We start from the raw sequence: 27,581 nt of genomic DNA on the forward strand, positions 1-27,581 counted from the left end.
AAAAAATAAATTAAAAAAATAAAATATACATTTGGTAGTTTACATAGTATGGAACCCCAAGAGCAATTTCTCAAATTTAATCCCGTGGGCTCCTAAGTATTCTCAGACATCTGAAAATATGACATATTTTGGTTTTAATGCTCTGTTTCCATTTTGATAGTAATATACATAGAAGGTAAATGCTCAGTTCCAGAGCATGCAGTCTTATGTTTAAGATCAAAATGACACAAGGTCACCACCCAAAGAAACTTAAATATTTCTCAAACTCAGGTGTGTGGACATACTCCCAGGATTCCCTGGGAAATTTTTTTTTTTCCTTTAAAAGGAGTTTATACTGTACTGAAAGTTGAGAACCACTGGCTTAGAATACATGGACCATATTGCTTTTATTTTTCATTACTTTTTTTCTTTTTGGCCATGCCAGTGGAATGCGTGGAATTTCCTGGGCCAGGGATCAAACTAGTGCCACAGCAGTATCCAGAGCCACAGCAGTGACAGTGGCCAAATCCTTAATCCACTGAGCCACCACAGAACTTCTCTGTATTGCTTCTCTCTCCAGAGCAGGGCCCTACCCAGGCCCAGCTCTCAGCAAAACTTAAGGTAGCTTCTAAGAGGCCTCCACCCAGGCCTTCTTGACACACTTCTTGAACCCAACCCAGGGGCAACGGGAATCAACTCCTTGCCTTCTAACTTTTTTTGTTCAACCTAAGGCCGGACCCGCGGCATAAGGAAGTTGTTCCAGGGCAAGGATTGAATCCCAGGCGCTCAGACCTGAGCCGTAGCTGTAGCAACAAGGGATCCTTTAACCCACTGCCCGGGGTGCCCGGGGGAATCTAACCGCTGGTCACTCTAGTCGGATTTTTAACCCACTGTCCAACGGCAGGAACTCCTCCTTGCCTTTCATCTTATTGATGGAAACTAATATGCCAAGCCTCTAGAAAACTCTGAGACCATCAAGTCCAACCCCACTAAGCAGAACGAGGAAAAGTGAGGCCCAGAGATGGGAAGTGCCTTAAGCTAGGTCGCACACCTAGCTAACAGCAGACGGAATAAGAACCTAAGCCTTCTATCCTTCAGTGCCTCAGATGATCTGTAGAGAGCACTCACCAGGGACCGCAGTGACTCATTTCCTCCATCACCACCCCCCGCCCCGCCCCGCCCCAGCCCGTTTCCACCCACCCCGGGGGCCCAACCTCCCTCGAGTCCTCTCCAAGTCGACCCGCCTCTCTCTATTCCAGGCTTTCAGAAGCATGTCACACCCCGACTCCAACCCTACTGCCTCTGGCCTTCCCCCCCTAGAAAACACACGAACTGAAAGAACCCCACGGAGCTTTGTGCGGCGGAGTCCGCCCCAAGGCGCATGCGCCAACCTAGGTCGGCGCGCGCCGGTGACGTCACAGGGGCGCCAACCTCGAGTTTGGGGCAGCGACTCCAGCTAAAAGTAGGAGCGTGTTGGTATCAACGTAGCATACCGCGCGACTTCAGACACAGGAAACCTCTCCGCCACAAACTTTGGCGAGAGGCTTGGTAGTCGAGGCTGCTGAAGAAAGTAGAGGGAGGTAAAGAGGGAGCGACGCTGAAGGAGACGTCAAAAAGCGCACCGGAAGCGGTCCGAGAATGAAGAGTAAGCCGGGTTGAGGGCCACGACTTTGGAGAGGGGTGGAGTGAGACGTAAAGAGTCGGAGACTAGGTGTGGGTGCTGGTGGAACTGTTGTGGGAATTATCCCTCCTTAGCATAAGTAAAACTAAGGCACGGGAGTCCCAGTGTGCCTGGCTCAGTCTCTGAGCTAGGGATTGATGGCAGAGCTGGAAGCAGGTTAATCTCGGGGGCGCTGCCAGCCGTGTGTGGTGCTAGAGGAGGGCCCAAGGCCCTGGCCGAACTTGGCCAGTACCTCCCCAGGTGGCCTGGTGAAGGCCCTGCTCCTCTCTGCAACCCTGTTTACCTTTCTGTAAGGTACTGATGAAGGTGCCTGCCCAGCCTGATGGTATGTGAGGGACTCTTCCCTAGTGTAAAGCTCAGGGAGCGTGCTGGGGAACGATATCACTAAACCAAAGCTTTGGGAGTTGAGCAGAGGAGAGGTGTGCCAAGGAGAGGAGCAAGCACCCAGGACAGTTATAGGCAGGGGAGTGACACCTTTAAAACTGGATTTTGAGGGCCACCTCTGTCACTTCCTATGTATGTGATCCAGTGTCTCAGCATATCTGAACTTCAGTTTTCTCAGTATATAATAGGAATAATAGCTCCTTTAAAGGATTGTTCAGAAAGTGTAATGAGATAAAATGTATGTAGCTTTAAATCAGGGGCATGGCAAGTAATGAGGGGTCACTAACTGTTAGATATCTATTGTTACAGAAAAAACAACAACAACAAAAAAAGACTTCCACGTCTAATGCTAGGAACCTATGACAAGCACAAAGTCATTCCGGGGGTTCCAGGCCCTGCAGATAGGTTTTAATCCCTATCTTCCATCGGAGGGAGAACCAGACTGTGTATATAAAACTTGTAACCCCTTTGGCTTGCCAATGTACCTGAGAAGCACAAAGAGAGCTGGGGCAGAATTTACAGAGTCTAGTATGAACCAGACTTTCTAATCTTTTGGCCCTTAAACCAGGTCTTTGTCTCATTTTTATTCCGTTCACACCCATATTCTGTCCTCAGTGTGTGGTTTTCTTCTTCAGACAAATTAAGAAACAGGAGGGAGTCCCCACCTTGGCTCAGTGGTTAACGAATCTGACTAGGAACCATGAGGTTTCGGGTTCCATCCCTGGCTTTGCTCAGTGGGTTAAGGATCCAGCGTTGCTGAGAGCTGTGGTGTAGGTTGCAGACGCGGCTCGGATCCTGAGTTGCTGTGGCTATGGTGTAGGCCAGTGGCTGCAGCTCCGATTTGATCCCTAGCCTGGGAACCTCCATATGCCGCGGAAGCAGCCCAAAAAATGGCAAAAAGACAAAAAAAAAAAATTAAGAAACAGGAGTGTGAGAGTTTTTAAAGATTGAAACCACACTGAGCAATATATATTTTGAGCTTGAAGAAAGATCTGTATTTTATCAGGTTAGGACACCATCAGTTGTATGATGCGTCTCAATTTCATAGATATTAAAATGTGACAAGTCTTTTTTAAATATCTAAATGTTAACAAAATGTAGTTCCAACCTCCTTCATCCTGGAAATCCCTGTCACATAACTTTTAAATGGGTTACATCTTTAGACTTCTAGAGCTCGGGCTCCTAACCTGTGGAATTTTAAACCAGTGCAACTCCAAATATGGTCTGCTGAGCTGCAGTAGCATCTGAGAACTTGTTAGAAATGCAGGATCTGAGAGTGGCACCCAAGACTCTTCATTGTAATAAGATCCCAGAGATTTTTTTTTTTTTTTTTCCTTTTTAAGGCTGTACCTGCGGCATATGGATGTTCCTAGGCTAGGGGCGGAATTGGAGCTGTAGTTGCTGGCCTGCACCACGGCCACAGCAACGCCAGATCCACACCTCATCCGTGACCTAGACCATAGGTCCTTAACCCACTGAGCGAGGCCAGGGATCAAACCCACATCCTCATGGATTCTAGTCGGGCTTGTTACACACTGAGCCACAACGGGAACTCCCAAGATCACAGAGATTCTTAACGTTTGAGAAGCACTATTTTAAAGCACACCTTTGGAACTTCTGGGATGGATGGACAGTAGGACAGGAGGCGTCCAGGAAAGTTTTGAAGCTATGCTCTTTGTACCACTGGCATCTTCTCTCCATGAATAAGCATGGTTATTTTCATGATTAGAAAAGGCTTGGGTCTTATAAGCCATAGCGATCGGAATTGTTTGTTTCATGTTTGTTTGTTTTAAATCCCCCAGGTGTGATCTACCATGCCTTTTCTCAGAAAGAGGCGAAAGAGTTCGATGTTCAGGTACAGTGCTTGGCAGGAGGTCTAGGAGCAACAGAGGTGATGGCAGACATGGCTCCGTGGCTTCTCCACCCGTAGGGCTGTTCTAGGCATCCTTTCCCACGTTTTACTCCTCACGTTTCCAGCAGACATGTTAGGCTTAATCGGGGTCTGTTGTTCCCCTGGGTCTCCCTTTCCATGCTACCAGAGTCAAGTTGGGTTAACTGGAACTCAGGATCAGTGTCGTCTCCCACTGTGTAGGGGACACCGGGCTGCGCTCACCTGGAAGCTGCTGTGGCAGGCACTATCTTTTGACCTTGTTACTGTGCTCCCTTAACTCCTGAAGAGGCCAGGCAGATCACATTTCCTAATTGTCATTTATGGATTATATCTGGGTTCTATAAACAGAAGTTTCACTGGTGACTCAGAATGAGGGAGTTTGTTTGTTTGTTTGTTTGTTTCTTCTTTGCTTTTTAGGGCCACATCCATGGCATATGGAGGTTCCCAGGCTGGGGGTCCAGTTGGAGCTACAGCTGCTGGCCTAACCCACAGCCACAGCAATGCAGGATCCGAGCCGAGTCTGTGACCTACAGCACAGCTCACAGCAACGCTGGATCCTTAACCCACTGAGCGAGGCCAGGGATCGAACCCACAACCTCATGGTTCCTAGTCAGGTTCGTTTCTGCTGCACCACAATGAGAACTCCAAGGGAGTTACTTTGAAGACAAAACTTTGAAAGACGGGTGCACTTTTGGCTTCTCCGTGAAAGATGGGCCCTCAGGTATTTAAAGAATCAGAATAATTGTCCTCGTACAGGAATAACAATGGTGATAACGAATTTTTACTTACCATCTACAAGTACAAAGCTGAAGCTGACGGCCCACCGTATCATGAGCTACCTTGAAGGTGGCCTATATCCCATCTTTATCCCCACCTCCCACCCGCCCCTGTGCCCACTTCTCCCCCATGAAGTGAGAGCTTCATTACCATTGACATGGCCTCAAGGTGTTCGCAGCCCTGTTAGTGCAGCAGAGGTCCAGGAAGTGACCCAGTCAAGAGGGAGGACCTCGGCAGGCAGTGCAGCCCAGGACCCTGGCAAACATGTGGGCAGAGGCAGCTGAGTGAGGAATAGCCTGGTAGAACTCCAGCTTGAGAGACAGCGGTGCTTGGAGTTCTTTCAAGAATTACACATAATCGTGACAGTTACTTTGCTCAGAAGTCCTCTCGAAGAGCAGGTGCTCAGCCGCAGTCACATGACACTCGGCTCTGTGTGGAGAGTGAACACCCGGGGCCAAGATACGCTTGACAGTTTCTTTGCCCGCGTGATGCCAGAGCAGACTTGGAGAGTAGCCACACCGCATCCACAAGGCTGGAAACTCAACAGTATTGCGATGCGACTACCCTGTCAAAATCCCTCCCTGTGGTGGCTACCCCTCACCCCCACCCCGCTGATGCTTGGTGATGCCATTTTTCCTAGTGTTAGGGTCACTTACTCCCAGGCCATAGCTTGATTCTACTCTGAGCTGCCTTCATCTGAACATGACTATTTAAAAACCATTTTCATAACATTTCTCGAGCTTTCCTCCCTGCCAAGAATGAGTGAAGTCTTTTCTTCAGATGTAATAGTGTTCTTGGGATCAGAATAACCTCAGAAAAGCAGGGTAGGAAGTTGGAGGTTTACATGGCTGTTTGTGGCAGTCATGCGTTGGCATTTGAATGGGACACATGCATCTGGCCAGCTGGGGTAGTGAACTGGCAGACGAGAGAGACTGTGTGAGCCTGGCTGGGTAGATAGTGGGTCAGCAAAGGCGGCTCATCTGCTGTTGCAGCATGTGTGGGAGGGCCTGGGGGCCTGGGTGGCCCCAGCCAGAGCAGTGAACCCCATGCCATCTTGTTCCTGCACAGCACACGGGCGCCCAGCGGGCCGAGGCCTTCGTGAGGGCCTTCCTGAAGCGGAGCATGCCCCACATGAGCCAGCAAGTCCGGGAGGACCTCCTGCAACGCAAGGCCGTCGTTCTGGAGTACTTCACTCACCGGAAGCAAAAGGAAAAGAAAAAGAAATCCAGAGGCCTCTCTGCCAAGCAGAGGAGGGAGCTGCGGCTCTTTGACATTAAACCAGAGCAGCAGAGGTATGCCAGACCCTTCCTGCCTCTGCTTAAGCTAGGAGAGCCTCTCTCACTTCTGCCACAAGGGGGCAGCCTTCCTTTACGGATTCAGACTTTGGGTTTGGCTTTTATGCCGGCCTTCTGTGGCAGCCTCCACTGTTCAGACTCCTGGTGCCCTGAGTGAGTCTGTTGCCCCTGGCAACAGGCTATTTGTCTTTCAGTTTTCTTATAAAAAGAGGAACTGATATTAACATATATCTCTTTGTAGCTTTTAATAGCACTAGACAGAATCACCCATTGGGGTTTTATTGCCAAAGGACATGCTGCCCACATGTTTTGGAAGTTTCTGAAAGAGACACATCACTCTGTGGGAGGACACGTTCCATCCCTCCTTGGCCACAGCTCTGCATTTGCATGTCTTAGGACTGTTCACAGGCTCTTGCTTCAAGATATGTAGCCAAATAGCTTCCTACTTCCTACAAGACAGTCTGTCACCTTGTTCATGGCCCCTCACAAGATCAGCAGCTCTGGGAGGAGGAAGGGACTGCTTCCTGCCCCTGGTGTGCCTCGCTTGTGTCCACTGATAGAGTCCACTTTGGGTTTAAGCTTGAGGTTCTCATTTCTCTAACCAGTAGCTTTGGTAAACGGATTCCCCATGAAGCACCAGGAAGGGGCCATTCGGGGTTCTCTCAGCTGCTCCCTCCCCTTGGCCCCACCACTTCTCACTCACCCTCTAGACCGGTCACCTTGCACGGGGATGTATGACAACCACTAGCTCCTGTTTCCTGAGGGCTTACTGGGTTCCACTTCCTATACAGAAAACCTCAAAATAGCAGTGGCCTAAATAAAATTGAAGTTTATTTCTCTCTTATGAAGAGAAGCCCAGATGAATACTGTCATGGGCTGGCAGCAGTCACAGCCATCAGAGAACCAGGAATGTAGCCCCGGGCACATCCTTCCTGCTCCACTATCGTGAGGGGTTGCTCCATGGTCCAGGATGTCTGCTTGAGGTCCTGCCATTATGGCTGCATATACAGCAAGAAGAGTGAAGGAGCAGAGGAAGACAGCACCTTCCTCTTCTCTTTAGCAAAAGCTTAGCCTCAAGAGGCTCCTACCAGTGAGTTAACTGAGGTTTGAGAGGTGACAGTACCGGATGTTCGTGCTGTTATCCAGAGTAGAACTAGGCTTTACGCCCAGGCCCCAGTGAGCCAGATCGTGGTCCTTGATATCAAGCCAAGCTCTCTGCTCCTCGGATGTTAGACTCCCAGGCTCACCTTGCTTAACTTTTTACCTCTATCTGACTTTGCCACAGGTACAGTCTTTTTCTCCCTCTGCATGAACTCTGGAAACAGTACATTCGGGATCTGTGCAATGGACTCAAACCAGACACGTGAGTTGCACTTCTAAAGCCTTGTCCTTTGGGGCCGAGCCCAAGTCTCAGGATCATTGTGAAAGCAGCCTTGGGAGCCTGCTCTCGGAATTGCCTGGCCGCAGAAGCTTGTAGACCTGTTCATTTCTTTCAGAATTCTTTTTCATGGTATTCATTAGGGGCTTCTGTTTACCTCATAGGCAGCCGCAGATGATTCAGGCTAAACTTCTGAAGGCAGATCTTCACGGCGCTATTGTTTCAGGTAATTTGCTTAGGAGCTCATCATCTGGATGCCCAAGCCACCACTCAGCGGCCACTCCTTACCACGCAGATATCCCCCCGTTGCCAGCGCTTAGGGTGGTAACCAGTTGTAACCAGTTCTCACCACTGGTTAGACACTTTAAATGGCCTCTGTGTACCTTCTCTACACAGAGATCCCAGCTGGCATCCCAAAGGGCACAGCATCACCCACAGCCTGGTACCCTGAACTGGTCTCCCTGGTTTTACATGTCAGCTGTGGAGTAACAGTTCCTGAGTTGTCATCTCTCCAGCACAGAGCTTACCCTTGAACTCCTTGAATCCAGATGCCCACTGGACGTAGCTACCCAGATGTACAGGAAGCATTGTGAGCTTTCCCTATCCAAAACAGAAGCTCCTCACCTCAGCCCTTCCCCTGGTCTTTGTCATCTCGGTTACTGCTGAGAATCACTGTTAGTGCCGCTAATAGTGGCACCACTATCACCCTGGTTGTTCAAGGCAAAACCTAGGAGGTATCCTCTTCTTCCTCCCTCCAGTCCATCAGCACGTCCTAACACCCAAACCTAAGCCACCGCCATCTCCCCTCCACTACTGCAAAGCTGCCCAGCCCTTCCCCTGCTGACACACGGCTCCTCCCTTGACCAGGCAGCCAGGATGAAGGTTTTATAACAAGTTGAGTCCTTTCTGCCTCCTTACAGTGGTCCACATGGCCTGTCCTACTGCTCTGGGCCCCAGGTCTAACCACGCTGGCCTGCTTTCTCCTTCTGTCCTGGCCTGGCCCTGCCTTAGGGCCTTTGCATTTGCGGCTTCCTTCTGCCCAGAGAATTCTATGTACCCAGAGACTGATTCTTTCTAATTATTTGGGTCCCCACTTGGATGTCACTTGCCAGGGGTCTGCCGTCCCTAAAGGTGACCCCTCTCCCACCCCCTTACCCGGTCCTTATTTTTTTTGTAGCACTCATCACCATCAGCAAATGCAGTTGTCAGAGTTCCCATCATGGCTCTGGTTGATGAACCTGACTAGTGACCATGAGGTTTCGGGTTCAGTCCCTGGCCTTGCTCAGTGGGTTAAGGATCCGGTGTTGCCATGAGCTGTGGTGTAGGTTGCAGACGTGGCTCTGATCCCACATTGCTGTGGCTGTGGTGTAGACTGGCAGCTATAGCTCTGATTCGACCCCTAGCCTGGGAATCTCCATATGCCACAAGTATGGCCCTAAAAAGACAAAAGACAAAAAAAAAGAAAATGCAGTTGTCTGGTTTGATACACACCACCCCTCCCCCTTTTAGAACAGCAGCTCCGGGAGAGTCTGGTTCACTGCCGTGCCCAGTACCTACCTAGGACAGTGCCAGGCACATAGCAGGTGTACAGTGAATGTGTTGAATGTGTATTGACTTCACAGGGACCTGGGTTGGGGAAGTGAGGGGCCTGCTGCCTGTGGGGGCAGCTCACTGCTGGGTGGCCCTTAGTGGGATCCCCTTCTGGCCCGAGTTCGGGAGGATGTGGAAAGGCCATGATGGACAGGTGTTCGTAAAGTGAGACTTGGCCCTGCCAGAGCAATCCGACTGTGGGCCTTGGTGGGGCTGGATACGTGTGTGACCTCTTGGCTCTAGAACCTGCCCAGGACCCTATGGCAGCAGGCCCTCCAAAGGACACCTTATCAGAGCAGTCCAGAGGCTACAGAGCCATCAGCAAGGGACTGGGAAGCTTGAGTTCTTATCCCGCTTGTCCCTGCCCAGCCGAGGAGCCTCCACTTCATGGTGCCTCTCTGGGGGCTCTTTCTCACTCTGCCGGCTCAAGGCTGGGACCAGAGCCCTCAGCCTCTGCAGGCCTGGCCGCTGTGGCTCCCTCAACACCACAGAGGCCTGAGCCCTGAACCACCCTTTTCCTTTGCAGTTACAAAATCCAAATGCCCCTCCTATGTGGGGGTTACAGGCATCCTTCTACAGGAAACAAAGCACGTTTTCAAAATTATCACCAAAGAAGACCGCCTGAAAGGTATGTTACTGGATCTGAGGGCGCTGTGGGCTGTGGCCTCCCCAGCCGATTCATCAGCCCTTTCCGCTTGGCTGTAAGGGTCCGGTGGGCCTTTCAAGTCCGCACAGATTGTGCGTTGCCTGCCGCCTTACGTTCCAAGCCTGCAGAGATCATCCCGGCACCCAGGGCTCTCCCTGAGGTGCTGGTGAGCCCAGCCAGCAGCCCTGACCAGATGTGATCAGGGGAAGGAAGGGCTGCGTGGCTGTGCCTCCAGACACCTGGCTCTGTTTCCTGGACTGGGACCCCCCCTCCACCCCCGCCACCGCCCCACCTGCCCAAAGACTGCTCCTCCCAGAGGTCCAGAGCCAGACTGACAACAGGGAGGAAGCTGGGGTGGCACCCGCCCACCCCTGGGATTCCCAGGCTGCGCCCTTACCCGTGCCCCTAGGGGTTCCAGGGAGCAAGCGCAAGCTCACCCGCCCCATGGGCTCCAGCTCACTGCCTCCCCCTCACCTCTGATCAGAGATTTCAAGACCACAGCGGGAGGTTTTTGTTCCTGAAATTTTTGAGCTTGGGTTTCTTGCTGCTTCCTCCATTTCCTTATATATTCTCTGTTCTCTTTTTAAGCCTCATGAAGTGGTATACGCATTTCCCCAATAAACCTAAAGCCATGAGTCCATCTGAAAGTTATAGGGCAGGACCTGTTTCTGGCAGTTTTCCTGGGAGTTTCTGCTTCTGGGAGTTTGGTCCATAGCCTTTGACCCTGCAAATTAGGTGCTGAGGTATATTTAAAATGTAGATAAATTGGCCTTCTGTAATCTTGGTGCTACTTTCTTCCATTTCCCCTTAGCTTTTTGTACTTTCTCATACAAACATCTTAGAAATCATATTCTCCGTGAAAGTGAATTTACTGCCAGGATTTTTTTTTTTCCTCATCCTTGTTCCCCTGGTTTGTTGTTTGTTGTTTGTTTCAGTCATCCCCAAGCTGAACTGTGTGTTCACTGTGGAGATCGATGGCTTTATTTCCTACATTTATGGGAGCAAATTCCAGCTGCGGTCGAGTGAGCGGTCTGCGAAGAAGTTCAAAGCCAAGGGAACAATTGACCTGTGAGCTCTTGCTGCCTAAGGGGATTGTTTATGGCAGCTGAAAACTGGAAACCCTGAATACCCTCCTTTCTGGGAAGAGGTGGTCAGGCCAGTTCTGGTTCTAGACTACCTCAGCCTGTTTCAGTCAGAGCTAAGGACATTTCATCATCTGGCCAGAAGTATAGTGTCCTGAGCGCCGAAGGCAGGGACAAGCGGTGTGGTCTTTTGGGGTGCTTTGTAGGTCTTTTTAGGTGCTCTTGTTTTTGTATTACGCCCGTGGGGAGAGGAGATTGGCAGAACACACCAGGATTGATAACAGGTTGACTTGAATAATGGGACTGTTTGGTTTTCATTGCTTTTTCCTACTTTTCTGTGTTTTCGGTATGTTCTGTGATGAATCGTTTGTTTACCTGATAACAAACATGCAAGTAGGCATGGACAGGAGCGCCTCCTGCAGCACAGCCAGGAGGGAAGGGGAGGCCCGAGGCTGCCCCAGGATCGAGGCTTTACTTTTTGCTCTGTGGAAGCCGCCCTCAAGCATCGCCTCTCCCAAGTTCACTGGTGCCCTGGCATCTTTGGCACATCACTTTAAACCATGCCCACTATCAAGGTCTTGGATCTGAGATTTACTTTGCTAATTCAAGAAAACTGAAGAGGAATGGTGAAGTTGCTGAATGACTCAGGAGCCAGCCGTTTGGGGGTCGGATCTGGGCTGGGCAGAGGGTCGGGCCGAGGAGTGCTTGTTAATGCTTGTTCCCCTAGAGGGCGCTTCAGCCTGCAGAGCGTCCTCATTCCTGAGTCTCTTAGGCTCCAGAGGAAGGTAGGCTGAAGGGGAAATAAGACTGCAGCTCTTCCCAAGGTCTAACCTACTGAGGTTCCTGAGTCCCCAGCGGTGGCACTGTCTTACTTCCATTTTTGCTGCTGGGTGGGGGGGGGGGGGCTGGCTCCCTCTGACCCTAGCTAGCCCTGTGGGCAGCGTGCCCTGGGCCAGGAGGTGGGGCCCTTCCATGCAGGGCCTGTGCACAAGCCTGCTGAGTGAGAATAGGGTGGGGACCAGCCTTCCAGGGTCTGGTATCAGGAAACCACATGGCTCAGAAGATCCTGTCGCCTCTTTGCTCTGAGGAGCGTGTGCTGCTGGCCCACACAGCGAGGGCAGAAGCGGTCCTGGCGGCAAATTCACGTGCTTTTCCTTCCGCACCAAGAGGACGGCGATGCCAGAGGCCTCGCTCTCAGCATTCCACACTCAGACTCCATGCTGGACGAGAACCGCCGTGGTGGAGGGGGACATGCCAACCCTGACTGCGTTATAGCAGGGGGCTGAGGAGGCCTAGCTGTGCCTCTGCGCCCCCTGAAGGGTGGGCACAGACACTGGTCTCCCACAGACCCTGCTCTGTCTGCGTGTGGTGTCCCTCACTTTCCCGGAGGGTCCAAGTCTCCTCGGGTGCTTCCCCAGTCTGACCGTTGCTGCCTGTGGTTCAGAGCACAAGTCCCAGGGGCACCACCTCACGCAGGACACCCTGACCCAGCGACAGCCCTCGGTGTGGCCACAAGGAGACGCAGACTCAGAATCCTCCCTTGCCCAGTGCCTCACTGCCTGAGCGGGAGGGCTGGGATTTGAACCCCGTAGTCTAGCTTCAGAGCCACACTTTTGATGGCGCGGGGGGGTGGCCCCAAGGATGGCAAGATACATCCAGAGTGCCCAGTGTGGTCGCTTTGTTCCCTGGGCTGCCCCGAGGGAGCGTCTGTCTTCCTTGTGAAACGGCTCTGCTCCCCTGGCTCTCTGAGAGTGCCACACTGGTAACAGCGTTGTGCTGTGACTTCCTAACCCCGCTCTCTCCGCCTCCTCTGCCATGTAAAAGGCGGCTAATGTTGTGTAAATACAGAGTTGCTTTCCAGAAAAGTTGTTGGAACCACTTGCCATGTGGAATCTGTTTTTCGTTTGGCACAAACTCAAGTTTCCATGTGAGCAGCTGTTTAATTTGCAGACCTCGCTCCCTCTCCCCAGGGAGACTTGGAGAGAAGGCTCACCTGCCACCGAGCTGCCGCTGTGCACGCCTGTTTCTGGGATGCCTTTTTGTCCCCACAGCCTGCTTATAGAGGCCACTAGGTCCTGTGGCCTGAGGACCCTGCCATCTTTCCAGGCAGAACCGGGCTGGGCACTGGCTCAGCGTGAGCCTTCCCAGCGAGGCCGTGGTAACCGCCGCACAGGGAAATGCACGGGGTTGGCCATGTCCCCGCAGCAGCAGCAGCACAGGGCTTGTCGCAGAGGGCAGTGGGGCCTTGGCCCTGCAGGACACCTGTGAGACAGTGAAATCTGCCTCGTGTGTGCACTTCACACACGGGAGAGCGTGCCCCAGAGAGGCTTGTGGAGCAGCAGAGGGGGTGACACCTCAAGACAGGACAGGGGTGGCTGCGGGGCCAGGAGACTGGTTCAGTGACCAACTATTCCCCAAAGAGCGAGTGGGCCCCAGGGCCAGCTCTGTGGAGGACACAGCCACGGTGCAGGGCCTGTAGAGGACAGGCCTGAGTCTCCAGGGCAGGAAAGGGGTGAAGCACCTGGAGGGTAAGAGGGGCAGCAGGGCCACGGCCATCGTATTAGCCTGTAAAAAATACTGCCTTTGACCGTAACAAAATACTGCAGACGGACATCAGAATCATTCTTTTCTCTGCCAAAGGCTAATAAAAGTCCAAGTTTAAAGCGCTAGCAGGGAGGTCCCTTCGTGGCGCAGCCGAAGCGAATCTGACTAGGGGCCATGAAGTTGCAGGTTCGATCCCTGGCCTAGCTCATTGGGTTAAGGATCAGGTGTTGCCGTGAGCTGTGGTGTAGGTTGCAGACATGGCTCAGATCCCCCGTTGCTGTGGCTGTGGGGTAGGCTGGCAGCTGCAAAATAAAGTGCCGTCAGGGCTGCTGTCTGGTGAGAGCTTTCTCCCCAGCCACCTGCCTCCGTGCTCACACGGCCTTCTGCACACACTCAGGAAGAGAGCGAGATCTCTAGTGTCTCTTATTATAAGGACACCAGTCCTGTGGGATTAAAGCCTCACCTTTACAGCCTCCTTTAATTTTAACTACCTCCTTAAAGGCCCAGGGCTTCAACACAGGAATTGGGAGGGGGGCATAATTCAGTCTGTAATAGCTATAGAATTGTCCCAACTGGGACAGACTGGCTGTGCCCTCCCCCTGCCCCCCCCCCCCAGCCTGGCCCTCATCACCCACACCTCCATATGGGGTGCCTGGACCATTAACTGGGTCAACCAGCCCGGCTGCTGAACCCTCAGCTCCCATCACCCTTGGATTCCAGGACCTGCTCTTGGAACTTCAGTTCACTGCTCCCTCCAGTATCGGGAGCCCTGAGGTACCAGATTCCCTTACATTTCTGCAAGCAGCTGAACTCTTCTCTCACCCTCTTGGGGAGGGGGGCACACGCAAGTGGGCAAGGGAGACTCCCCAGAGGTGGTGGCTCTGGATTCAGGTGGCTCTGGGATGTGAAGTGTGTGGTCACGCAGAGGCTCAGGGCAGGGGTTTGCAGAGCCAATGTGGATGGCCCAGGAGATCACCTGTCCACTGGGCCTGCAGGAAGAGAAGCAAGAAGGGCTGTGGAGCTGTGGCTGAAACCTTGAGACACCCCAGCTTATCAGTGTGGGGGAGAGATGGCAGGAGCTGCTAGGAAAGTTCTGATCCACAGGGCAGGATATGGAATTCTGCTGATGCAGTCACCCAGTTCTGAAGTCTTGAGGCCTCAGTGTCACCATTTGTCAAATGTGGCCATGAGACTGATAGGGATGGCGTAGGCACAGGTAGTTGTAGGCGTCCCAATAAAGGATCATAGAAAGGGAAACCCCGGGGATGATGGGAGATCCCTGTGAGTTAATAAATTGCTCAAAAAAGCCATCAGCACAAGGCAGACTTGCTTGCCTGGTGGAGGGGCGAGAATGCCTGCATTCAGATTCAGACCAAGGGCAGGAGTTTGAGGACTGCCCTTCTGCTGACTTGAATACACACCTCACCAGAAACCAAGGAGGAGCTACTCTTCCCAGAAAGAAAGAGGTGGTCTCTTCTGACTCCCACTGCCCTTGGATGGTAAAACCATAGCCTACCTGATCCTGGGGGGCAGAGCCTCCTTGCCTGCCTGGCTTGCATCTCTCACAAGCATCCTATCCTGATAAATCTATTTCTTGCCTATCACTTTGTCTCTCGCTGAATTCCTTCTGTGTGGAGGCGCAAAGAACCGGAACCTCAGTGAGTCCAGACACCGGGTGAGTGATTCTAATTTAAAACTGTGAGTTTAAGTCCCAACCTGGGTTTAGGCTGGGTTCGAGTCCTGGCACGTGGGTTCAAGTCCCAAGCTGTGTTCTGGCTGGGTTCAGGCCACTAGTGCTATCAGTTTTAAGACCAGGTTGGGGTTTCCTGAAGTGGGATTCTGAAGCTGCCTGTATGAGAATCAGCAGGATGCGTGTTAAAAGCAGCCAGATTCTGGGCTGCAGTCAGTCTCCGGGGGTGGAACCCGGCTAGTCTGTATTCCTCTAAGACCCCAGCTGGTTCCTCCAGTCATTGATGTTTGAGGATCTTGGACTCCAGATGGTGTCTAAAATCTCTTCCAGCTCTGGCATCTGGACTGTGATTTAAGATCTGGGCCTCTCGGGATGGTGCTTTCTGGATGCTGAAAAAGACTGTCTAATGACTGATCTCTTAGGTTCTGAAGAGTAAACATGAATATTCCCCCCCAAAAGCCATAAATTATGGTAAAAAGCTTTCTTTCTGGACAATGGCTTTAGTTCTAATTTAGTTCGCATTTCTTAGCTATAATGTCTAATTAAGACATCTGTTAAATGTCTATAATATTAATTTAATAGAGGAGGTTCTAATAGAACTGTATTGGAATTGTCCATTTAATTAACCTCATGGGCCTTTAATGGATGTCTTAAATAGACATCATTAACAAGAGTGCTAGACAAATTAAAATTAGAGTCAATAACATCCTTGGTAATTTTTCCTGAGCTGTGAAGGACAAGCCTTGCTAAGTAGACAGATGCAGAGAGGGACTGCCCAGAGCAGTGTCAGAGCTGGCGTCCCCAGCAGGGTCCAGAATGGACAGGCCCCAAGTGGTCAGCTTTGGTCAAAGAGGGTGCTACCTAGAAGGCAGTTCTCAGGTGCACAGATCTGCCCCTTTGTATACCTTTCATAGAAAATGTTTGCAGACCTGGTCCTTGAGACCTAGCTTCTGGATGCCGGAGGAAGAGGAGGACTCATCCAGGGATTCTCGCTAAATACCATAGATGCGTGGATCGGGAGAGATGGCACAGACCAGGAGAGATGGCACAGACCAGGACAGGGCAGGATTGGCTGGAATGCAGTGAAATGGGATGCAAGGGAAAACCTCTTCTTGCTTTCAGCCCCACCGCCGCCCTGAACAGCTCTCACTTAAATGAACTCTACATCATTCCAAAGTCAGTAGTCCGTTCTCAGCCTTATTTGGTCTTTTAGCAGCATTGAACCTGACTAACTCTTCCCTGCCTCTTGAAACATTTCTAGAATCCCATACGCCCTGCCTTTCCTCCTGCCTCCCGGACCACACCTCTCACACCTCCCATGAAAGGACCCTTCTCCTATTCCAAACTTCTAAATGTTGGACAAGCCCGGAATTCCACCGTCAGATGCTTCCACATTTGTCTCATCCACAACTTCAAAGGCACTTAAAAAGACTCAAAGTCATATTGGCAACCTAACTTCTCTGACCCCAGACCCAAATCTGTAACTATTGTCTGCCTCCCCACACCCCCCAGTTCCGACATGAACTCCTGAAGGACGACAACTGAATGGATCTCTGCTGTCTCCCCAGTGATCTAGACGCACTCTCTGACCCCTAACAGGTGCCCACTGACAGCTCCACCTCCACATCCTGTGGCACCCCAGCCTGATGCGGCTGCACCCAGAACTGGGGACTTTACTCCACTCTCACCTCAGCCAATGGCCTGTCCCATCACTCAAGCTAGGAAGCCACGCTCCCCATCCAATCTCTCATTAAGTCTAGGTGGCTCTCCTTCCCCTCTGTCTTCCTGCTCCCTCCCACTGTCATCTCAGCCACAGCCACACCCCTCACTGGCCTCCCTGCCTGCCCCCACAGCTGAGGTGGCCTTCCCGAAGCATGACTCAGACTGTATTGCCCTTCTGCTCAGAAGCCACATGGGCCTTCCCAGTGCACTTCGAATCAAAGCCAGCATCTTCCACCCTGCCCTGGGCCACCTCTCCAGCATCCCATCCCTCCTCTCCACATACCTCTGGTCTACTCAGAGCACGGGCACCTGCCACACCCTCTGCTTGGGACGCTTCCCCTGGACCTTCCACCGCAAGGCAGCCCATCCTCTGCATTCAGCTCTCCACAGCCAGCCCCTCTCTCCCAGGGGCCTCCCCGTCCTCATTCAGCAGCCCCCCACATCAGTTCCTCGCTCATTACGACCCCATCTTACATCTTCTGTAGCATTTCTTAGTACTAAGCATAAGCTTATCCATTGTTCATTGTCATTTTCTTCCACTAGAAAGGTCCACGAACACCAGGACTTCACTTGTCTTGTCACTGCAACCATCGTGACAGTGCAATCTGGAACACCGTCTTGCATATAACAAGTGTTCAGTTAAATAGTTGTCTGACACCCCCCCAAAAAACAAACAAACAAACAAAAACCCAAGGAGCCAAGGGTTTTTTTTAATCCTACTGATGGATAAGCGTTAGCCCACGGCAGCTGTGACACTGGCCAGTGATCCCATCCAGCCCAAACGACCCTGCCACTGCAGCAGCTTGTCCATAGGAGAGCAGCCCTGTGTCCTGGGACCTACAGGCTCCCCACCCTTCCACACTGGCAGCCACCCCAGGCAGCAGCAGCCCCCTGTGTCATGGAGCCCTGCCCTTGCTGGGTACTCAGCCAGATGCACTTACACTCCAGGAGCAGCTGTGACATTGCAGTGTGTGTGGCCAGCACTCCTCTGCCCTTTCCAGCTTCGCCCACTGGACCCCAGGGTGTGGGTGGGGACAGGTGTGGCTGGTGTGATCGACCCGGCCTGGAGGGGCTGAGCTAAAGGAAACTGGCATTCAGTCAGGAGACCCAAGCTCGACCTACTCATGACCTTCAGGTTCCAACACAAATGATGTGAATAAAGAGTGTATTTGTGGGAGCTCCCATTGTGGCTCATCAGAAATGAACCTGACTAGTAACTATGAGGACATGGGTTTGATGTCCTGCCTTCGATCAGTGGGTTGGGGATCCGACATTCTGTGAGCTGTGGTGTGGGTGGCAGATGTGGCTCAGATGCTGTGTTGCTGTGGCTGTCACGTAGGCCGGCATCAGTAGCTCATAGAAGTGGGAAAAAAAAAAAAAAAAAAGAGTGTGTTTATGGTAATTTCTTTTCTTTTCTTGTCTTTTCTTTTTTTTTTTTTTTTTTGCTTTTTAGGGCTGTACCCGCAGCATATGAATGTTCCCAGGCCAGGGGTCTAATTGGAGCTACAGCCACCGGCCTACACCACAGCCACAGCAATGCCAGATCCAGCCATGTCTGTGACCCACACCACAGCTCACAGCATCGACGGATCCTTAACCCACTAGTGAGGCTGGGGATGGAACCCAAAACCTCATGGTTCCTAGTCGGTTTCATTTCTGCAGCTCCAGGATGGGAACTCCAGTATGGTAATTTCTTTTAATCGAAAGCAATTAAACTGTACTCCCAGCCCCCCGCAAAAGAACGGGAGGGAGAGAAACAGTTTTGCAGAGGGAGCCACCTCTGGCCTGGCCCTTCCCTTCAGTGGAAACTTGCCTTGGTGTGGGATGGAAAGCATCCTTTGTTTGTTACCCTCTGTATCCCCCAAAACATGTGACTGTAACACTGTTCATAGTAACTGACCCTAAGCAGGGGTGTGCGGGAGAGTCTCCCCTGCCCGGGAGAGCTGACGTGCACCTCTCTTCCTGAAGCATCACTTGCATCAGCAACCGGGGACCAGCCATGGTGGGGATGTCTACCCCATGCTACCACTTGGGGTTTGTTTTCCATTTACCAGGGCGCTGCCCAGAACACGGGGCCAAACAACAGCTCAGGCTCAAAGCATGTCATCAAATCTCTCAAGAAGGGGGTCTGTCGGGGAGTTCCTGTCGTGGCTCCGTGGTTAACGAATCCGACTAGCAACCATGAGGTTGCGGGTTCGATCCCTGGCCTTGCTCAGTGGGTTAAGGATCCGGTGTTGCCGTGAGCTGTGGTGTAGGTTGCAGATGCAGCTCGGATCCTGCATTGCTGTGGTTCTGGTGTAGGCCGGTGGCTACAGCTCTGATTAAACCCCTAGTCTGGGAACCTTCATATACCGCAGGAGTGGCCCAAGAAATGGGAAAAAGACCAAAAAAAAGGGGGGGGGGGTCTGTCTCTGCCAGGACTCCCTGCAAGAGATTTGACGACACGCTTGAGCCTGAGCCGTTGTTTGGCACCTGTCACAGAAGATGTGACACTGTGGTCTGGGGACCGGACACATGAGTGCATTTGCTGGCCAATAATTGCTCATAGGATTGTGAATTTAGGATTTGTGTCCTTTCTGTGTGTGGGTCTGGTATGTGGGTGCCTCGTACATTTCTGAAAGGTAAGCATCTTCCTGAAATCTTGCTTCTTCCCTTTTTTTTTTTTTTTTTTTTTAAGGGCTGCACGCAAGGCATAGGGAAGTTCCCAGACTAGGGGTCGAATTGGAACTATAGCTGTGGGCTACCACAGCCACAGCAATGGGGGATCCAAGCCACATCTGTGACCTACACCACAGCTCAAGGCAATGCTAGATCCCCAACCCACTGAGGGAGGCCAGGGATTGAACCCGCATTCTCATGGATACGAGATGGATTTCTTTCTACTGCACCACAATGGGAACTCTGCAAACTTGTTTCTTAATAGCAGTGCTGGCTTACCGTAATGGCTCTTGCTCAAAGATCATGGATTTAAAACAAGGAAACCCCAAGTCTTAAGAAATGCGGTGTGTCATCAAATTCATAATTTTAACACCTCCCTCTCAAAATATTGGTTCTCACTTTCTGCCCTGAACCTCCAGGGACCAAGAGGTCCGCAATGCTGTCACTAGGGTGTGATTGCCACAGACCTCACCCCCGCCCAAGAGATACTCTCTATCTAGTGGGTGTGACAGACAGTGAGTGGAGGGAATGGGGTCACGGGGGGCTGCATAGGGGGTGGGAAGGGAAACAGGGCCTGGGACAGGGGCACCTGCCGTATCCGGAGGTGGAGCAAACTTCCCCTGTGACCTGAACTTGAGATGAGGCCAGAGGCAGAGTTCCTGTTGTGGCTCAGTGGTAATGAACCTGACTAGTATCTGTGAGGACGAGGGTTCAATCCTTGGCTTTGCTCAGTGGGTTAAGGATCCAGTGTTGCCACAAGCTGCGGTGTAGTTTGCAGATGCAGCTCGGATCTGGCATTGCTGTGGCTGTGGTGTAGGCTGGCAGCTACCGCTTTGATTTGACCCCTAGCCTGAAAACTTCCATATGCTGTCAATGTGGCACTAAAAAGATGAAAAGGAAAAAAAAAAATGAGGCCAGAGGGCTGAGCTGGTACTAGGCAGGCAAAGAGAAATTGTGCAGAGGAACTGGAGGTGGGCAAGGGGGCCTGGAGGGGAGAGTGCTGACTGCAGCACTGGGTGGGTCAGGAGAAGCCAAGGATTGGGAGGGAGGGAGGGAGACAAGAGGTGAGCTGGCACTGGCCATGGCCAGGACTGGGAGACCAGTGAGAAGGCTGTGCCTGGGAGGGACTTCCCTGGCCTGGACCAGGGTGTTGGCATCAGGGATACACAAAACTAGGTTTAAGGGGTGCAAAGAACTCCACACAGACAAGGCCTTAGGTTAACAGGCCTCTCCCACCCCCCCAACCTCAAGTGCCTACGTGAGCCTCCACTCACGGCCGTGTGGCCAGCGGGATGAGCAGAGTGTGGCCTCGGCCAGCCAGGCAGTAAGCGGAGGGGCTGGAGCACGGCCACCAGGGCCAAGGAGGTGGGAGAAGAGAGTGATGGGGGAGTTCCTGTCCTGGCTCAGTGGTTAATGAGCCTGACTACCATCTATGAGGATGTGAGTTCGATCCCTGGCCTCGCTCAGTGGGTTAAGGATCCAGCGTTGCCGTGAGCTGTGGTGTAGGTCGCAGATGCAGCTTGGATCCTGCGTTGCTGTGGCTGTGGTGTAGACAGGCAGCTACAGCTCCGATTCAACCCCCAGCCTGGGACCCTCCATGTGCCATGGGTGTGGCCCTAAAATGCTTAAAAAGAAAAAAAAAGAGAGAGAGAGGGAGAGATGGGCAGCTGGGCAGGTGGGGGAGGAAGAAGGAGCCCTTGGGCAGCAAGAAATGAAGAGGAAGAGGGGATAGCTGGGCTGAGATGGGCAGTGGTGTGGGCACACCTCTGAGATGTCCTTCCCTGGGTCGGCTCTGTCGCTTAGGCAAGCCCCCTCCTTGCAGTGCCTCAGTGTCCCCATCTGTAATATGTGTCACAAACAAAGCACAACGAATGAGCTTCATCACCTGAAAACTCAGAGTCTCTGCAGCATATGGTCTCACCTTTCAAATACACAGGACAGGTCACTTGTCAAAGCTGTCCCCTCTTCCGTGGTCACACTCTTGGTGGAGCCTCAGCACCGATCATCCAGTTTGCTGCCCGAGGACCCTGGGATTAATCCATCCAGGACTACATGGCAGTGGGTGGATCACGTGGTTAGGCTTCTCTCCCTACATCAGCTAATCTTCTGGAATTTCATAAAGACTCCCTTTCCCCCTGAATTTAAAGCCCCATTGCCTGCCAGGATGAGGACAGGGCTGATTTTTGCAAAGCAGGAACCCCTGCCAGCTCCTGGCGCCTGGCGGCGTTTGCTGCAGGATTTACAGACTGCAATAACTATTGAACATCCTATTATCCGGCTGCCTAATTAATGTAAATGATAGTTACCGTCCGCTCACCGAGGCTGATGTTTCTCGGAGGAGGCCCTGCCAGCCGCCCGGGCCCCATTCCGGGGGTGTTTATGGTGGCAGCCCCATTCTGGCTTTGTTGGGGAACAGGTAAGTTGTGGCCTTAAATAATGGAGACAGAGGGCTAATGGGCCCCAAGAAGTCATGAAGCTCAGCCTCCAGCCCCCGAATCAGATGAGAGAGATGCTCCCTCGAAGCTTCTTTCTTCTCAGACCCAGAGGCTCAGCTGCTCCCTGAAACCCCAGTAGCAGCATGACCTAGAATGTCCTGCACGGAGACCAGGGAGCATTTCTCCCAACCCCTGCACGGAGAATAAAATCCTAAAATCTCCGCCTCCCCCCAGCCTCACCTCACCCCCAGCTACCCCCCTGCTGCCATCCTCTAGCTCCAGGCAGCAGGGGGATCCCTTTGCTCAGATGTGCCCGTGACCACTGTGCAGTCCCAGGCAAGCTGGAGCGGTGGGTCACTCCACTCTGGCTGCACCAGGATGGCCTTTCCTGTTCACTGTTGGGCTCCTTTGAGCTCCTGGGGCCAAGGGGACACTAAATGCCACCTTCTCAGGAAGCGCCTTCCTGGACCACCCTGTCCTAGTCAACCCTGCTCCCCCCAGTGCTGGGGAACAAAGCTGTCTGTCCACACCCTGCAGAAAGGCCTGAGCCTTGCAGTGGCTGCCTACGCTTCCCTGCCCCGGTCGTGGGTGGCACACAGGGCTGGGTAGGGCTGGACCTTCTGAGGAAGAACCTTTGTCCAGATTGGTGCTGCTCAATCCTGGCTGTACACTTCAACCATATAGGGAGTTTTCTGGACAGTTCCAAAGGCAAGACGTCATTCCCCCAACACACATACCCTCCAAATTAAGCCAGAATCCCTGGGGGTGGAGCCCTGGCTTCTGCATGTTTTTAATTGGTGGTAGAAAAATCTGGGTTCAGATGCCAACTTGGGTACTCTGAAGCTGCATGGCCTTGGGCAAGTCACTTGGCCTTTGGGAGTCAGGGTTCCCTCTTAGATCAGAGGAACGTCTTCCCCAGTGTTGTAGAAAGTGGAGAGGGTCAGGCATTGTCAGTCTCATTAAGATTTGCTCTGTCAGAGTTCCCGTCATGGTGCAGTGGTTAACGAATCTGACTAGGAACCACGAGGTTGTGGGTTCGATCCCAGGCCTTGCTTAGTGGGTTAAGGATCCGGCGTTGCCGTGAACTGTGGTGTAGGTTGCAGACGCAGCTCAGATCCCGTGTTGCTGTGGCTCTGGCATAGGCTGGCAGCTGCAGCTCCGATTGGACCCCTAGCCTGGGAACCTCCATATGCCGTGGGAAGCGGCCCTAGAAATGGCAAAAAAAAAAAGCCAAAAAAAAAGATTTGCTCTGTGTTGGCTCTTTCTGTGGCTGAATGGATCATTCATGAGCATCAAGAACCAGTCTGAGGAATTCCCATCATGGGTCAGTGGTAACAAACTGGACTAGTATCGATGAGGATGTGGGTTCAATCAGTGGGTTAAAGGATCTGGCACTGCCGTAAACTGCGGTATAGATCCCAGATGTGGCTCAGATCCAACAGCATTGCTGTGGCTGTGGTGTAGGCTGGCAGCTGCAGCTCCGATTGGACCCCTAGCCTGGGAACTTCCATATGCCCTGGGTGTGGCCCCTTAAAAAAAAAAAAAAAAAAAACCAGTCCGAGGAGTTCCCTGGTGGCTCAGTAGGTTAAGGACTTGGTGATGTCACTGCTATGGCTCAAGTTGTTACTGTGGTACAGGTTTGACCCTTGACCAAGGAAATTTGGCATGCCACAGGTGTAGCAAAAAAAAAAAAAAAAAAAATCTGGAGCTCTGGGGAGAGCTGTGCCTCACCACCCTGAACACATGGCTACAGTCTTGCTATACACAAGCCAGCTGCCTAGGCCAGATGCCCTTTGGCCCAGATACCAGGGGCCTGGGTCTGTCATGGCCCTTCCACACTGTGTTATTAACATGCAACAGCCTCCTCAACTCTGAGCTCTGAGAAAGCCACACTGCATCCCAGGGCTTAGCACAAAGTAGGCTCCATGCCGACACCCGGGGAGTTGATGAGCGCAGGAGTCAGCAAATACACCTGCAGGTGGTGTGGTCTGGCACTCGTGGGTCATTCCAGAGCCATCTCTGTGGCAGGACAATCCTTCCGAGAGGCTTCTCTTGAGCACCCCAACCAGTGCCTCACCTGCAGGCTGGCACATGTCCCAGCATGCCTTGCAGAGGGCGCTTTGGACTGTTTTCAAAAAGCCAATTCCAAAAATTTTAATGAGTCTTTTTTTTTGTCTTTTTGCCTTTTCTAGGGCTGCTTCCCATGGCATATGGAGGTTCCCAGGCTAGGGGTCTGGTCGGAGCTGTAGCTGCCGGCTTACGCCAGAGTCACAGCAACTCGGGATCTGAGCCACGTCTGCAACCTACACCACAGCTCATGGCAACGCCAGATCCTAACCCACTGAGCAAGGCCAGGGATCGAACTCGCAACCTCATGATTCCTAGTCGAATTCGTTAACAACTGAGCCACGACGGGAACTCCATAAAATTTTAATGAGTCTTGCAGTCAGTATAGCAGGCGGTGACCATCATTATTTTGTTTCTTTTTTGAAAAAAAAAAAAAATAGAAGCAGCTATGGAATTAAATCCCAAAATAAAGCAGAGGTTTTATAATAATGAAGTCAGGAGTTCCCGTCGTGGTTCAGTGGTTAAGGAATCTGACTAGGAACCATGAGGTTGCGGGTTCGATCCCTGCCCTTGCTCAGTGGGTTAAAGATCCGGCGTTGCCATGAGCTGTGGTGTAGTTTGCAGACACGGCTCGGATCCCGCATTGCTGTGGCTGTGGTGTAGGCCAGCTGTGCCTGTGGCGTAGGCCAGTGGCTACAGCTCCGATTCTACCCCTAGTCTGGGAACCTCCATATGCCGAGGGAGCGGCTCAAGAAAAGGCAAAAAGATAAAAAATAATAATAATAATAATAATAATAATAATAATAATAATAATGAAGTCAGAACACTCTATTTCCTCCCATTTTTTTCAGTACTGTATGAGATGGAGCTCTCCAGACACAAGACGCACTGAGCGGGGTCTGGGTTTGGTAGCTTTTCACCAACCCAAGTTATGAAGGACAGTGAGGGTGTATAGACAAGGAAACGGTGCTCAGAGGCATGAGGGGGCAAGCCCAGGGTGTCACAAATTGTCATGGTCGGAGCTGGACTCCAGCCCAAGTTTCTCACTCCATTACACTGCTCCTAATTCATCATGCTTCTGCAGAAGCCATGGTCTCCTCTGGCTCAGGAGCCCTGAGGTGGGAAAGTTTCCTCCACTGTGGTCCTATGCAGACAGGTCTCAGAGTTGCAATTCCAGGAAAGGTCTGTGGCCATTGAGTACATCAGTTAAGGCTATTTTGGTTGCAGGTAACAGATAACGCAACCCAATGGGTTGGGTTATCTGAAGAGAAAGGGAATTTATTGTACCCCATAATTGGTCAGAGTAGGACTGCCTTCAGGAATGGTTTGATCCAGGTGAAACAGTGTCTTCAGGATCCTTTCTCTCTGGCCATACCTTTGCTTTGTGTTGCCTCAGACAGGTTCTCCCTTTCATAACAGGAAGCCCCACATGACCTCAGTCTAGTTAAGCTCTAACTGCAAAGAAAAGGCATGTTTCTTTCTGGTAGCCCTTCCTCCATCCCCAGGATTCCTTCACCCTGATTTGACCATTTGGATCAGGTCTCCATCCCTGCTCTGTGGCTGGGGCATCCAAGGTGCCGATTGGCCCAGGCCTGAGTCATATGCTTCTGCTCTGGAAACACCTGGATTGATTATGGCAAAGGGGCTGTTCCTCCAAAAGCATCAAGGAGATATTTTAAAAGAAAGGAGGGTGGATGCTGGTGGCAATAATAATAGTAATTGGAGTTCCCATAGTGCTCTGTGGGTTAAGAATCTGACTAGTAGCCGTGAGGATGCAGGTTTGATCCCTGGCCTAGCTCTGTGGGTTAACGATCCGGCATTGCCATAAGCCATGAATGTGTTTCATCTGGTGTTTCTGTTGTGGCTCAGACCTGTGGCTATGGCTCCAATTCACTCCTTTGCCTGGGAATTTCCATATGCAGTGGATGCAGCCCTAAAAATGTAATAATAATAATAATAATAAATTCCTCTACCGAGCTCTTGAAGGAGGAAACAGGTGCAACAGGAGGGGCCCTAGAATGGATGCGTAGCTGGCAATTCAGCTAAGCTGGAACTACATTTCTCGGCATTCCCTTTGGTGCACAGTTCCCAGCATGGAGGCCACAAGGGATCTTCTGCCTGAGAGCTGGGTGCTGGAAGCACAGCGGCAGCATCTCCTTGGAGCTCTGTCAATGCCGGGCATGAGGCATCACTGCCACTCATATTGGGCAGATCTGCTGGCTCACAGGGCTGGTGAAGGCTGCAGCCAGGCACACAGGGCCACCAGCTCCTGCCGGGTCCTCCTTTAGCTTCTCTGGTTCTGGGCCATGAAGAAGGACCCAGCTCCTCCTGCAGGACACCCTCAGGGGTGCAGTTGGAGGGGGAGACATTGAGAGGCTGACGCAGTGCCAGCCTCCCAGGTACATTTTGTCCTGCGTCCTCCACATTATTTGCATCTTCCCTTCCAAGTCCTGTGCCCTATGGGCTCCAGGTTCCAGCATCAGACAAAGAAGCAATGGCTTCGTGTAGTCTATTTAACCAACTCTCACAGTGAGATGAGGTCAAGTCCCTATAATATCTTTTATGATATATAATCTCCTGGAGGTTCTGATCCTCTGATGCAACCCTGACAGATAGTTCCTGAGCTGCTGGCTCTGAAATCATCCTGATGGGCACCGATGCCAGGAGCAGCCTTCTCCCCCTGCTTATGAGGACTCCTGGGTCACCCCAGATACCATCAGTAGGTCCACTTCAGCCAGGCACCCAAGTCCATTCTGGAAGATGCTTTCACCCTGCTAGAAAACCTAAACTAGAGTCACCCGCATCAGGACATAGAATCGATCTGGGCAAAGAACCTCTTCCCACAGCCACTGCCACCACCCTCCCCTGGGTCACACCAATGAAAATACTCTCACTATCTACAGATGTGGTCACAGGATGTAGAGGTCTTTGCAGTTGACTGGCCAGGATCCATGCCCCATCCAAACAACTCTGCTGAGCCACTCATAGTCAACCTGCTCTCCTTGCCAGAGACTGGTTTATAAATGGCCCTATTCTGGCCAATGAGAGCAACTGCGGCAAATGTTAGTGCTGTTTGCTCGTATTTCCAGCCCTCCCAACTTCTAGCGGGGGAATATTTATTTCCTAGTCTACTTGTGGTCAAGCGGGGCCAATAAACTAACCTTAGCCAACAGGTCATGAGAGGAAGCCATGTGTGTCATTTCTGAGGCAGGACATTTAATTGCTGATGGGAGCCCTCCCGTTGTTCTCTTTCCCGTTGGCACAGCTGCCACCAACATTCAAGACGGTGGCCACTCCCTCAGCCCGCTGCCTGAGTGACATCAGCAAGACAGCCCTCTACGGACCTGCTGTGGCACAGAGCTTAAGTGAAAGATGCACCTTTGTTGTTTTAAGTCACTGGGACATTGAGACTTTTTTTTGTTACTACTGTGTAACCCATTTTATCCTGTTACAAAATTCTAATGGGGGGAAGGGGACAGTCTCTTTTCTAAGAATGCGGTGCATATGGAAAGCAAGCCAGTAATTCCCTTTTGTTCCTCTAGATGGTGCTATGTAGGGATGAGAAGCCTGGAACTCAGCCTCTACCCTGACACCAGAAGTCAGTCTCAGGAAACCCCCACTGTGAAGGCTACAGAGCAGAGGAACCAAGAGAAACGGGATCCTTAAGGACGCCAAACCACTGAGTCAACCAACCGCACAGGCTTTCTTCCTTCTCAACTTCCTGTTGGGAGAGTAAATAAAATTCCTTCTTGTTTAAACCAA

General features: G+C 51.8%; 1 protein-coding gene across 3 annotated transcripts; it reads left to right on the forward strand.

Annotated features, from left to right (window-relative positions):
* The first annotated feature begins 1,391 nt into the window (after positions 1 to 1,391).
* On the forward strand, positions 1,392 to 27,581 carry POP4 (POP4 homolog, ribonuclease P/MRP subunit). Of its 3 annotated transcripts, none has more exons than XM_047790033.1 (7): positions 1,392 to 1,624; positions 3,847 to 3,899; positions 5,781 to 6,004; positions 7,293 to 7,370; positions 7,550 to 7,611; positions 9,502 to 9,603; positions 27,362 to 27,581. In XM_047790033.1, exons 1-7 carry the CDS (start codon positions 1,618 to 1,620, stop codon positions 27,373 to 27,375), a joined length of 540 nt encoding a protein of 179 aa, XP_047645989.1. In that variant the 5' UTR covers positions 1,392 to 1,617; the 3' UTR covers positions 27,376 to 27,581. The 3 variants fall into 3 exon arrangements, with proteins under 3 accessions (XP_047645989.1, XP_047645986.1, XP_047645988.1); XM_047790030.1 differs by lacking the exon at positions 27,362 to 27,581 and adding an exon at positions 10,557 to 12,578; XM_047790032.1 differs by lacking the exons at positions 9,502 to 9,603; positions 27,362 to 27,581 and adding an exon at positions 7,782 to 8,637.

This window comes from Phacochoerus africanus, chromosome 8 (assembly GCF_016906955.1).
Source record: "Phacochoerus africanus isolate WHEZ1 chromosome 8, ROS_Pafr_v1, whole genome shotgun sequence".
Classification (NCBI taxonomy): domain Eukaryota; kingdom Metazoa; phylum Chordata; class Mammalia; order Artiodactyla; family Suidae; genus Phacochoerus; species Phacochoerus africanus.

Bases quoted from the DNA above. Each gene is read 5' to 3' on its own strand.
- POP4 (XM_047790030.1), top strand. The intron at 6,005-7,292 runs GTATGCCAGACC...ACTTTGCCACAG, and splicing joins ATTAAACCAGAGCAGCAGAG to GTACAGTCTTTTTCTCCCTC. The intron at 7,612-9,501 runs GTAATTTGCTTA...TTTCCTTTGCAG, and splicing joins TCACGGCGCTATTGTTTCAG to TTACAAAATCCAAATGCCCC.